Raw genomic sequence first — 11,822 nt, forward strand, 5'->3', positions numbered from 1 at the left:
ATAAAGCACAAAAAGTGCTTGAGGAGCTTCGTGTTTGGAATGTCCTCTCTTCGAATCCATTGATTGCAAGATATGCCCAACTTGGTTAGGGCCAAGGAGCTCTTGGCGTTTTTGAGCGGATGCGAAGCGAGGATGTCTCTCCAGATGCAAACACATACGCTCTAGGTTATTTTTAGTTGATGCAAAGGGAGTGTGTCTCTCCAGATGCATGTTGTCTCATGAAGTGCACCGATTGCGGAATGTGCCGAATAGGGTCAGATTCAAGAAGCTTCGGGCTATTTTCCACGGGTGCGAAGCGAGGGTGTCTCTCTAGGTGCAATCACATACGCTTGCATCATGAATCTTTGGGTTTTTTTGGGCGGGTGCAAAGCGAGGGTGTGTCTCCATACGCTTGGCCAAGAAGCTCTGTGCTGTTTACGACGGATGCAAAGCGAGCGTGTCTCTCCAGATGCAATCACATATGCTCTTGGATGTTTTCAGCTGATGCGAAGCGAGGTTATGTTGTTTCAAGTAGTGCATTGATTGCAGGATATGTTCAATAAAGTCAGGTCAGGAAGAGAGAGGTATTTTCAACAGATGCAAAGAGAGGGCATCTCTCCAAATGCAATGATGTAGACTTACACCTTGAAGGCATATGGCAGTACACAAGATGCTGATATGGGCAAAAGAATTCATAAAGCACAAAAAGTGCTTGAGGAGCTTTGTGTTTGGGATGTCGTCTCTTGGAATGCAGTGATTGCAAGATATGCAAAACATGGTTAGGGCCAAGGAGCTCTAGGCATTTTTCAATGGATGCGAAGCGAGGGTGTCCCTCCAAATGCAATCACATACAATTTGGGTTGTTTTCAGTTGATGCAAAGCACAGGTGTCTCCTCAAATGCATGTTGTCTCATGGAGTGCACTCATTGTGGGATATGCCCAACAGGGTCAGGGTCAAGAAGGTCTGGGCTGTTTTTGGTGGATGGAAAGTGAGGGTGTCTGTCTAGATGCAATCACATACGCTTGCATCTTCAAGCTATGGGCTGTTTTGGGCAAATGCAAAGCGAGGGTGTCTCTCCAGATGCAATCACATCTTGAAGTTATGGGCTATGTTCGATGAGGGTGTCTCTCCATACGCTTGGCCAAGGATGTTTTTGGCAGATGCAAAGCGAGGGTGTCTCTCCAAATGCAATCACATATGCTCTGGGCTGTTTCCGGTGAATTTGAAGCAAGTGTCTCTTGAGATGCAATGTTGTCTCAAGGAGTGCATTGGTTGCAGGATATGTCTATGGTTGTGTCCTAAATTTTGCATGTATCAAATATCAACGTGGTTGTTAAGTGTTTGAAGGGTAATGGTATGTGTGAGGGTCACTTTGAGTGTGGGTGGATGAATGCCAGAGCGAAGAAGTAGCTTGCAATGTGTGTGTGTGTGTGTGTGTGTGTGTGTGTGTGTGTGTGTGTGTGTGTGTGTGTGAGAGAGAGAGAGAGAGAGAGAGAGAGAGAGAGATACATAGAGACATTCGAAAGCAATAATAGAGAAATGAGAGAGATATGTGTACTCATAAGTGAGCTTGCAAAATCGTATAACATTGCCATTTATGCTTGGGAGGAAGGAGAGAGAGAGAGAGAGAGAGAGAGAGAGAGAGAGAGAGCAATGTGGGGGGTGGCTATTGTAAGACGTCGTCAACTTCATTTGAAAGTGCAACATCGTCAACTCAACACTCTCTCTTTTATGTCAAACTACGCTAAAATGGCATGCTAGTTTTGTGAGGCTCGAGCTAGTGTCATGTCTTGCTCCATGTTTGGAGTTTGAACTTTGAAGCTAAGTCCCCCCCAACCACCCCCCCTCCCCCAAAACTCTCTCTCTCTCTCTCTCTCTCTCTCTCTCTCTCATACGCGTGCCGAAGGAGTGGGTCACCTGCATTTGAGCATGCGTAAACAAGTGTCCATTGTGTGTGTGTGTGTGTGATGGAGAGATGTATAAACACACACACACACACACACACACACACACACACACACACACACACACACACACGTACCGATGGTAAGAGCGAGCGAGACCCGCCGGTAGGTGGGTCGTGCGAGCTAGTAAGTAGTAGTAGGTCCCAATTTCCAGGCAGCCACATGCCGGGTGCCCTATCCAAAGCTCCATCAAAAATTTCTTCACAAGTATCACAACACCGTGAGCGAAAAAAATAGTGTCCCAAAAAAGGACGCCTGGGCCATAGCAGCTTGTAGTGGCTGGAGAGACCAGGAGCACAAAATGAGCTACTAAGGCCCATGTCACACTGGGACACACAAAACAAGACCCAGCTGAAATGGAGAGTGCTCATTGGTTGCGCAAAAAAGCAAAGATGGCCTGCACAGCTTGTCAGAGGGACGGCCTCCCCAGCCCGGCCAACTTTCCCTTTGCCTGGCCATGCTCAAAAAAGTAGCGTGCGAAAGCTCTTAACAGGCGTTGAACTCTGGCACGCAGCGTCAACTGCGCAGAGTCAACCACCTGGCTTATCGCCATTTGTTGCAAGAGCAGGCCGAATTTTTCTTCTAAGCCTAGTGTGACACCGTGAGGCCACCCACAACTGAAAAAGAAAAGGGACCGGTGTCCCAGTGTGACAGGGGCCTAATGAGCTTAGATAACGCGGCCTTGCAAACGCGAGGTGAATTCTGAAGGCAAGAACTGTTGCATGCCTTCTGCGAGAAAGAAGCCATGGTCCCCATCGCTATCCTCTTGCAACCTTGGTAACCAGCTTGCTCTTTTTGGCAACTCCCCCAAAGGTCATCTTTGATGCCATAGGCTAGGCTAGTGCAAAACCAAGTTTGAATGCCACACGGTGATCCTGTGTAGGAAGCAATGCATGTGTTGCTGGTGGTGGCTATGGATGTTGCTGTCTTTGGGCATCGACTAATCTTTGCAACTCTTTTTCATGGTGTTATAACTGCTCTCTTTTCTGCCTGTCATCACGGCTTCTGCTTGTCTGTTGCTCCTTCATCTCTTTGAAACGCTTCTTGTGGTTCTGATCATAGAAACTCAAGTGAGTCTCAAACTCCATGGCTAGTTTGTACTGCTTATTGCAAAGCTCACAAAAGAAAACCTTCGAATCTCCTTCACCTCCGATTGAATCTTCTGCTCTCGCTCCACCTCCACCTCTCTTCTCTTCACCAAGTCTTTAGTCTCTTCCAGCTCAACTTCAAGCTTCTTCATGTGAACATTCTCTTCTATTGTGGTAATCATCTTGTTCTTGTTTGCCAAGCCCCAGCTTTGCATCTCGAGATTTTTCTCTGATTAGTTCAACCATGCCTTCTTCATCTTTCCCTAAGCCCCTTGCCTTTCTAGCCCATTTTTTGCAACAATCTGAAACCAACATTTGAAGATGTGATCTGAGTATCTTCGGATGCTCATTCCAAGTTATCAGTGTCAAGAGTTTATGTTGGTCTGTGAGTAATAGGATTTAAACAAGATATGCTTCAAAGGCATCTTCACGCTCTCTGTGATGCTTGATCTGTGCAGCAACGGCGCCTGGTGCCAATCCCCTGCTACCCTCTATCATGATGCACCTACTTTTTCTATATTGCCTGTCGACTATATAGCCGTCTCATTTGCGCGCCCCCCCCCCCCCCCCCCCCCCCTCTCACAGCCCAAGTGGGCGCTAAGCCACATTTGCTCTCTCTCTCTCTCTCTCTCTCTCTCTCTCTGTGTGTGTGTGTGTGTGTGGAGAGGCTTAGCGCCCACTTGGGCGCGTGGGGGAGAGAGAGAGAGAGAGAGAGCTTGGAGAGCTTGCATGACCTTCTTCATCTCGCGCACGCCCGGGGGGGGGGGGGGGGGTCCTGAGGATAAAACCCGAGCTCTCATGCCCTACGTGGCTTCAGAGCTCCTACGTGGCCCCCCCGACCTCTTTCTCCTTTCCTACGTGGCCACGCGCCTTTTCCAACCCCCCTCCTGCATCGCCGTCACTTCCTATCATTAAAAAAGCAAAACTCCCCGTCTCCCCTGCCTCCTCGCCTTTTTCACTCTCTCTCTCTCCCTCACCCGTCCCCCTACCTCCAGCCTGTTGCAGCTCCACCCCCGCCACCCGGCCATTCAAGGTGTGTGTGTGTGTGAGAGAGAGAGAGAGAGAGAGAGAGAGAGAGAGAGGGCTAAGGGGTGGGGCATTGTGAAGGACATACAAATCCGTAAATGCACACATAGGCATCTGCGCTTTCATAGAGGGTGAGGATAGCCTTAAATCACCCCTCCTGAGGGCCGTTGATGGAAGCTCTATTTCGACGAGCTCATAATCCTCGTAGGAAGGAATTTAGGGCAGCCGGAATTTAGTATCCAAGCGGGCTTAAATGAGCATTTTCAATTTGATTCATTCATGAAGTTTTTGTGCAGATGGGGACCGACATATCGGGAAATATACCCATGGTTGTGCTCTCTAGTTCTGATGGCAAAGGTGAAACCATGTTAGCTCCACAAAGGATTTCACAGCGGCAACGAAGACGAAGAAGACAGCGAAGCCGAGTTCCTTCCGGCACGATGGTATCAGTGATATCTTCTGATTCTAATGAAGAAGGTACATATGTAGACATCTCGGTTGTTGTACAAGGCTTTGCTACTCTCAATATTGGAGAAAAGGGAGCTGGAGAAAAGCACCTTGTGAATGTGGAGGTGCAAACAGAGATCTCCATACCACCAAAAGTGTTTGTGGAACCAAGCATGGTAGATAGGGTGCTAAGTAGGACTTGTGGTGTTCCAAAAAATCAAGCAAAGCAACAGGAAATTCATGTGGCTTATTTTCCTCCACTAAATCAACCAATTATAAGCAAGGAAGACACCACATTGTTGTTGAACAAGACTGCCTCGAAGAAGAAGGTGAGCTATGGCCAGACTTCTGAAGAAGATGTCGGTACAAGTGCTGCCCAGAAGAACATCTCTCGCACACAAACAATGATCTTTGGCCAACCCTGTAAAGCTACTAGCCCTACACGTCCCTCCGCATGCATTCACTTGGAGGGGAGTGTGAAGCTCATGTGTGAAAAACTTGGCCTAATGCATGAAGTGGAGCCTCTTCCCCTCCCAAATGATACCCCTTCAAGTGTAGCCCCTTTTCCTCCATGTGAGCCTCATTGCCCTCCTTCCCACAACACACGGTCTAAGGCAAAAAAGAAAGACAGCAAAAAAGGTGTATGAGGAGGATGTTTCAGCTTTACCTAGTGCCATGTAATGGTTTTTGGTTTTATTCATTTTGGGTTGCTCTCCAAAATCGTAACTTTTGGCATAAATATGTAATATCGTCCCCAAAATTGTAACTTTTCGCATCAATATTTCATCTCCTCCATTTGTAATATCTATCTTGTCCTAGTTCTTGTGTTGTCATTTGTTTTTTCTTTTGAGACAAGACAAATTGCTGCTTAGTGTGATAATTTTCTATTTGAAGTTTCTCACAACTCTCAAAAGCTGGCCACTTTTAATTTTTATTATGCATTTTTCTTTACTTGCTATGGTGGAAATGCAGATGTGTTTGGAGGGGAACTTTTTCATATTTAAGGTGAATATTTTCAGCATGTTGCTCTTGAAGTCCCACTTTATGGTCAAAGTTTTGGAGAGTTTGGTGGATGTTTGCGGAGGGCTCTGAATGCAATAGGCATGGACATCGGGAGTAAGTCGACACAAGTGGAGGTCCATTTTAGGTTTTCTAAAGCTGATCGTTTAACTGCCATGGCTCATGGAGCTCGAGAAAATGCCATGCACAGATGTATGGAGCATCCTTGAGTACCAAGTGATTGCATGATGTGGAGTTTTTAAGTCTACACTCCTCTTCCAGTCTTTGACTTCCACTCATTGACTCACCTAAAACCGTGCACTAGGGACATAAAAGACCATGGAAAAACACACCACCATCATAGCTGCCACAAACCACAACACTTCCAGATGCAGTGACCTATGCATCCATCTCACCATGACTAGACCTATTGACAAGGGAAGCAAAGATTTGAAAGAAACAATCCTATACTCTCTCTCTCTCTCTCTCTCTCTCTCTCTCTCACACACACACACACACACACACACACACACACACACACACACACACACGCGCGCGCGCGCGCATTCTCTTGAAATAAAGAAATGGAAACTGTTGATATGTTCTCATCAATTGAGAAATAATAAACACATTTTTCCCAAAAGTTGCTACAACTTATTTAAGCTAACAAAGTGCACACCAAAACTTTTCAGAAGCTCTATGTTCCCAAATAACTGATCTTTTATATATTGCAGAGGATTTTACCATATACGAAAAGTGATCATGTCTTCAAAAGCTCTCTCTACAAAATGGTATTTAAAACATATACCACCGAGTAATACTATGATAAAAAAGGATAAAGAGGCATAAGAGAACAACAAAATGGTAGGATTATGGGTTATCTTCTTCTTCTTCTTCTTCTTGATCTTCACATAAGTCATTCTTTGCTTGTCTATCAGCTATGCCTTGGAGTGTCACTCTCTTCCTTCTAGGAAGTAGGGGAAATGACTCCAAATCCACTTGGCTATCACTCTTTTTTGGTGCATTCTTTCGCTTCTTGTGATTCCCCTTCTCAATGAAAGGCCTTGCACGGACCAAGGATGTCCCAAACCCATCCTCTATATGCGTCAATCCCTCTGATGGATTGGGGATCATAGAGGAGTGACATGCTTTGTACGCTTGAAGGGATGCTAGCATCTGAAATGAAGACCGCTTGACATGTTGTAGTAACAAAAGATCCTCACCTACATGTGAAGCCATGCACAAAATTACATCTTTAAGGTGTAAACATTAACAAAACAAAGTAATAAGGAGAAAACCTGCTCCATAATGCTTTGCATATACCTGCAAGTTGCAAGGATTTCACGATTGCATTTTGTATCTCAAGAAGTAAGACATTTGAGGTGGGGTTTGGCCCTTTCACTGTGGATCCATGATTTTCATCTTCTCTTTGATCCTCAAAGCTATGAAGAGTGTGTACCTCTTCAAGAGCGGAGATAGGTATATCATCAAGGTCATCCCTGTGGACCATCGTGCATGGATGATCTAAGAAGACAAAACCACAATTAGTAAGGATGATCCTAGGTGTTGTTTTGCATCATGCAAAAGTAAAAGAAGTAGCCCACAAATTAAGCAAATACTTACTATCATTCACTGCTATAGTATACATGTGTAAACCCGTTTGTACAATGGTTTTGATGTCAAACCCTGCCAAGATCATCACCTTTACTTGGTGTTTGCACATATTCCCTCGTAATGCCCAATCACACTCGCAAGTGGCCCACTCAGTGTCAGCATTACGAACGGTGTAGGAATGGAGCTGCTTTGACATGCTAAAAACCCTTGCATGTCGAGGGTCATCAGCATAGAAGCCCACATTTTCATCGGGGATGTCTAGAGCTCTAGTCACCGAGTTCTTCACGATATCCATGATCTTGACGTTTTTCTTGAATCCTGACTCTTTGAGCATATCTTGATACCAATAATAGGGATGGCATCGACTCACCAACCCCTTAATCAACCAATCAATGCGTCGGCCATGAATGGTACGATGACCGCATAAAAATCTAGCCTTCAACAATGCATGGTAAGATTCTATGCTGCCGTTTGTATCTTGATTGGCGAGCTACATTGTCCTAGATGCTCTAATCCACATACCTAGATGCATTATCATCCGGGATGAATCATTAAAGGGGTACAAAACAGAAAATTCAGCAAGCAAAGCTTTGAAAGAAACATCATTGTAGAATAACATATACCAATGCAAGGCAACCATTGGTGCTTGAAGTAGTTGATAAATTTCTCTTCAGCTTCGTACTTGAGGAAGAACTCATTAAGCAAATTGTGTGCTTCATCTTCTCTTTCATAGGAGCTTGTTCCTTGCTTACCACGCATATACATAATCATCCCTAGATGTTTAAACATGTCGGCACGTACCACTGGGTTTGCTACTTTTTTGACAAGATTTTTCAGCCATGCCCTCCTCACATGCCAAATACATAGAAGTATGGGAAACCCAAAGACTTCCCTATAGCACAACTATGAATGTAATTAAAGACACATGAAAACATGGCTGAAATGAGTATATATGAAGAGATATCATGTCACACTCACCGCAATGATTGAATCTCAGCTTCGGCATCGTCCACCATCCAAGAATTTGGTTCCCAACCTTTTCTATGATCAAGAACTCGATTCCTCAATGCAGTAAGCCAACAAGAGATATTGACACGTGTGCTAGAGGAGGTAATACTCCATGCAACTGGCACACCATTGCGGAAGGCATCAAAAGCCAATACGGTGTAAAGATGGAACTACAAAGTTGTAGACCACATGAAAACTTAGTGTAAATATACAATAGCAAGTATAAGACTTGTAAAAAACCTATCCCTAAATTTTAAACCATACCTTGTACTTGTTAGTTCCAAAGGTGGCATCCATGGCAAGCAAGTTATCATGGCCGTACTTGCTCATGATGTCCAGCTGCCATTTTGTTTGAATTCCAAGAGTAAAGGGTTTGTCTTCACTAGAACTCATGGGTTGGTAGAAATAAACATGCGCTTGGTTATCCATCACCCAATTGTGAACGCTAGTTGCATCATCAGCGCTTGTGCGAAATGTAATGTCCTCCATCTTGCAAGAGATGTTCAAGACATCTTGCATTGTGAGAAACAAATCTCTACTTGTGTGTAGGCTGCCACCCATCATATTTCTCTCTGCCGTCTCTATGTGATGCGCAAACACTTGGTGTGGGGTGAAGCCCTTGAGGAGCATGTCTAAGATCCAATCCTTCATTTGTTGCGATAAGCATGGTGCAAATTGTAGCCTCTTCTCGGATCCATGATAGTTTTTACCATGGCAAATATTGTCATCTACATCAACATGATTCCATTGGATAAAGTTTATCCTTGAAACATTAGGGTATAGATAGAGTTGGGAAACCACAAAATGCCATTGACATCCTGATTTGTTTTTGCCTTCTTGACCTCTTCTTTTTGGGTTAGGTTTAGGAGCTTCACCGCGATAGTCGTCGGGTCCAAAAGCACACCAATATCCAATTTGTGCAAGGAGTGATTCGATAGTTGGCCTACTTAATGCATTTGGTTGCTTCACCTTTTTCCAATGTATATTGAAATGTGTCGGCGCATCCTCCTTTGCACATTCCCCAATGAGAAAGTCGTCGATTCGGCTCCAAGGAACATAAGCTACTTGAAGGGCACTATACTTTGAATGGGAATCATGCAAGATATCCCAATGCAAATTGCAAGCATCAAAAGGACCTTTCATGGGATTTTGAACATGGATACGACGAGCAAGCACTTGATTACATGCCATGTCGGAAGGGGGTGAGGATAAAAGCCAAGATCGTTGCGACGATGATACAAATGCTTGGACAATTTTTATCAGCTTTCTGTTTCTGTCCAGCAAATTGTTGAAGGTGATAGAAAAGGAAGGGGAATGGCTATGGGCAATGCTCAATTTTTCACCCCGTGCCAGAGGCGTAGCTAGTGGTCAATTTTCTGAGAGTCCATTCTTTGCTACAATAAAAAATCGCTAGCATTGGCAGAACAAGGCCAATAGCTCAAGTCTTGCTACATTGCATTGCTCGGGATGGCGGCGTCGATCTTGCCGCATCTCTGCCCAGATACATCAAGAGCGAGGCGTTGTGAGCAGTGAATACCTCGAACACTGCTTGGAGGCTGGAGGTGCCCTTGATTTAGCCTCCTCTGCATTGGCCCTATGTGGGATGGTCGAATTAGCCGCAACATCAATCAACAAATGCCGCACAGGCAGCCAGCTGAAAAGGAGGGGTTATCAAGGGAATCGTGGAGGTTATTGTCATGCTGTGGGGGGAGAGGCAGCGGCGAGCTAAAGAATTGCGGATTAAAGCAGAGCCGCATCTGCGTGGATGTATCAATGTGTATGATGGCGGATGCCGTAGTCCTTGTCGAATGGGAAATGGGTGCCTTTTCTTGTATTCAGAAAATGCAGCAATCACTTGTATGCAGAGGATGAAGTGGTGAGCCATCTACTTTGTAATGCGAAACATTTCTGAGGAGAGGCATGGTAGGCATTGCTGCTTTTGGAGCACGATGATACACTAAATCGGCGAAACACTGCTCAATAGGGGGTGATGGGAGGATTTTGACGGGCCTTTTCCTGTATTCAGAAAATGCAGCAACGAGCCTGCATGCTAACTGAGGAGACAGGGGGCGGGGTTTCAGTGAAGGGCCCGCAGGGTGTGTGTGTGTGTGTGTGTGTGTGAGAGAGAGTGAGAGAGAGAGACAGAGAGAGAAGGGTGGGGCAGGTGAGATCGCAATCTCCAAAGACGTGGGGGGCTGCCGCTGTGCGAGAGGTTTATGGCGAGCGTGAAAGGCGAGGGTTGGAAAAGGCGCGCGGCCACGTAGGAAGGGAGAAAGGGGTCGGGGCGGCCACGTAGGAGCTCTGAAGCCACGTAGGGCATGAGAGCTCGGGTTTTATCCTCAGCCGGGGGGGGGGGGGGGTTGCCTTCTTCTCACACGGAGTAAGGATGACAGGCCATATCCGTCCTCATCAAGGCCTCGCGTTGTTGGTTTCGTATTCCTCTCTGGTGGGTTTCACGTTCAAGAAAACTGCATGCGCATCAGCTTCAATTGGTGGTGGAAAAAACACACAGGGTGCCAATGATACTTGTTTGGTGCAAAAATGCCAGGAGTATGCTGAGAAATGCTGAGTTTGGGAAGAGAATGCGAGATGTTTGGGATTCCCAATGAGAAATTGTGCAGCCATCCTCTACCTCATGGCATGAGCACAACTGGTGCGGTCGGCCAGCCAAAAAGAATCGTGCAGGGGCGAGGTATTACGTGTCCTATGCTTTTTTTGGCTGGCAAGTTGCTGGCTGGCCGTTGTAGCCTAACCCACACCCCACCTCTCCCAGCAATAGCGAGGCCATCCCTCCCAACCAATAAGCACGAACTCCTGGCAACGACCTCCTTTAGTCGCACACCCACAAACAAATGCCTCCTCGCTTCCCATTGTCAACCCCTGCAGCGCTTCATACTACAGCTTCCATATCGCATGCAAGCCAAGCCCACTCTAGAGGAGCTCGCAGCATTATATTTTCCATAATTACTATACTGTAGCCAGCACCTTCGAGTCATTTTCAGGTGAGTGTATGCCTGTGCTCGTGACTGTTGTGAGGTGTTCTCACTCGGCCTGCTATGCGACTTTATGCAGGACGTCATTGCTCATCACCTTCAACAAGCGAGTTATTTGTCTTTGGAAGCCATCAGGCAGCTCGTCGCTCAGCTAGGTTATTAGTTGCTTCTGGATATTATTATTGCAAAATGTTGATTTGGTGCAATCATTTGTTCGTGTTTTCAATTTGTGATTGTCAAGTACAATGGTATTAATGTAGTGCTCTTTCTCGCAAAGCATGTCCATCTTATTTTTTTTTATATAGCAAAATTCACAATTGTGAGTGAATTATATTGAACAGCCCAAAAATTTACAAGGTCTTGTCATGCTCTTGATGAGCCATGACATCATCCAAAGACTATAATTACATCGGCTATCAGGGCAGCCACCCGCCTCCTCCTCCTCCTCGATACAGAGGGTCCATACAATTGTCCTTTTGAGATCTTTTATTTATCGATGGCCAAGATTTTCCCCCGTCCTAGGCATTCCATCTGTTGACAACAAGGCACAAGTAGTCCTAGACCAATCCTCCGAGTGTTGCTTGCACCCGAGCGTCCATAATAGCACTTTGCTTTCTTGAGCAATTTCTGCGAAGCTTGCCACCTCCGAAACTCCTTCAAACACACGGCGGTTCCTTGTCTGCCATACATTATGTAAGAAGAA

At 45.7% G+C, this 11,822-nt stretch overlaps 3 protein-coding genes and 1 pseudogene across 4 annotated transcripts; 1 reads left to right on the top strand and 3 right to left on the bottom strand.

Moving 5' to 3' along the window:
* Nucleotides 1-2,163: 2,163 nt before the first annotated feature.
* On the top strand, nt 2,164-5,294 carry LOC147424096 (uncharacterized). Of its 2 annotated transcripts, none has more exons than XM_086501629.1 (2): nt 2,164-2,721; nt 4,355-5,294. In XM_086501629.1, the coding sequence occupies exon 2, from the start codon at nt 4,355-4,357 to the stop codon at nt 5,150-5,152; it is 798 nt and encodes a 265-aa protein (XP_086357755.1). In that variant the 5' UTR covers nt 2,164-2,721; the 3' UTR covers nt 5,153-5,294. The 2 variants fall into 2 exon arrangements, with proteins under 2 accessions (XP_086357755.1, XP_086357754.1); XM_086501628.1 differs by lacking the exon at nt 2,164-2,721 and adding an exon at nt 3,960-4,065.
* On the bottom strand, nt 2,735-3,571 carry LOC147424097 (uncharacterized; annotated as a pseudogene).
* A 1,080-nt stretch (nt 5,295-6,374) lies between the features above and the next one.
* On the bottom strand, nt 6,375-9,317 carry LOC147424098 (uncharacterized). The gene is made up of 6 exons (XM_086502312.1): nt 8,391-9,317; nt 8,097-8,296; nt 7,742-8,010; nt 7,128-7,640; nt 6,828-7,028; nt 6,375-6,727 (listed from the first exon to the last, which is right to left on the bottom strand). Exons 4-6 carry the CDS (start codon nt 7,450-7,452, stop codon nt 6,375-6,377), a joined length of 879 nt encoding a protein of 292 aa, XP_086358438.1. The 5' UTR covers nt 7,453-7,640; nt 7,742-8,010; nt 8,097-8,296; nt 8,391-9,317.
* LOC147424099 (uncharacterized) lies at nt 7,653-9,317 on the bottom strand. Its single transcript, XM_086501545.1, has 3 exons — nt 8,391-9,317; nt 8,097-8,296; nt 7,653-8,010 (listed from the first exon to the last, which is right to left on the bottom strand). The coding sequence occupies exons 1-3, from the start codon at nt 9,315-9,317 to the stop codon at nt 7,653-7,655; spliced, it is 1,485 nt and encodes a 494-aa protein (XP_086357671.1).
* Nucleotides 9,318-11,822: the final 2,505 nt, after the last annotated feature.

Source organism: Adiantum capillus-veneris, chromosome 26 (genome assembly GCF_014529385.1).
Source record: "Adiantum capillus-veneris isolate H3 chromosome 26, ASM1452938v2, whole genome shotgun sequence".
NCBI classification, from domain to species: domain Eukaryota; kingdom Viridiplantae; phylum Streptophyta; class Polypodiopsida; order Polypodiales; family Pteridaceae; genus Adiantum; species Adiantum capillus-veneris.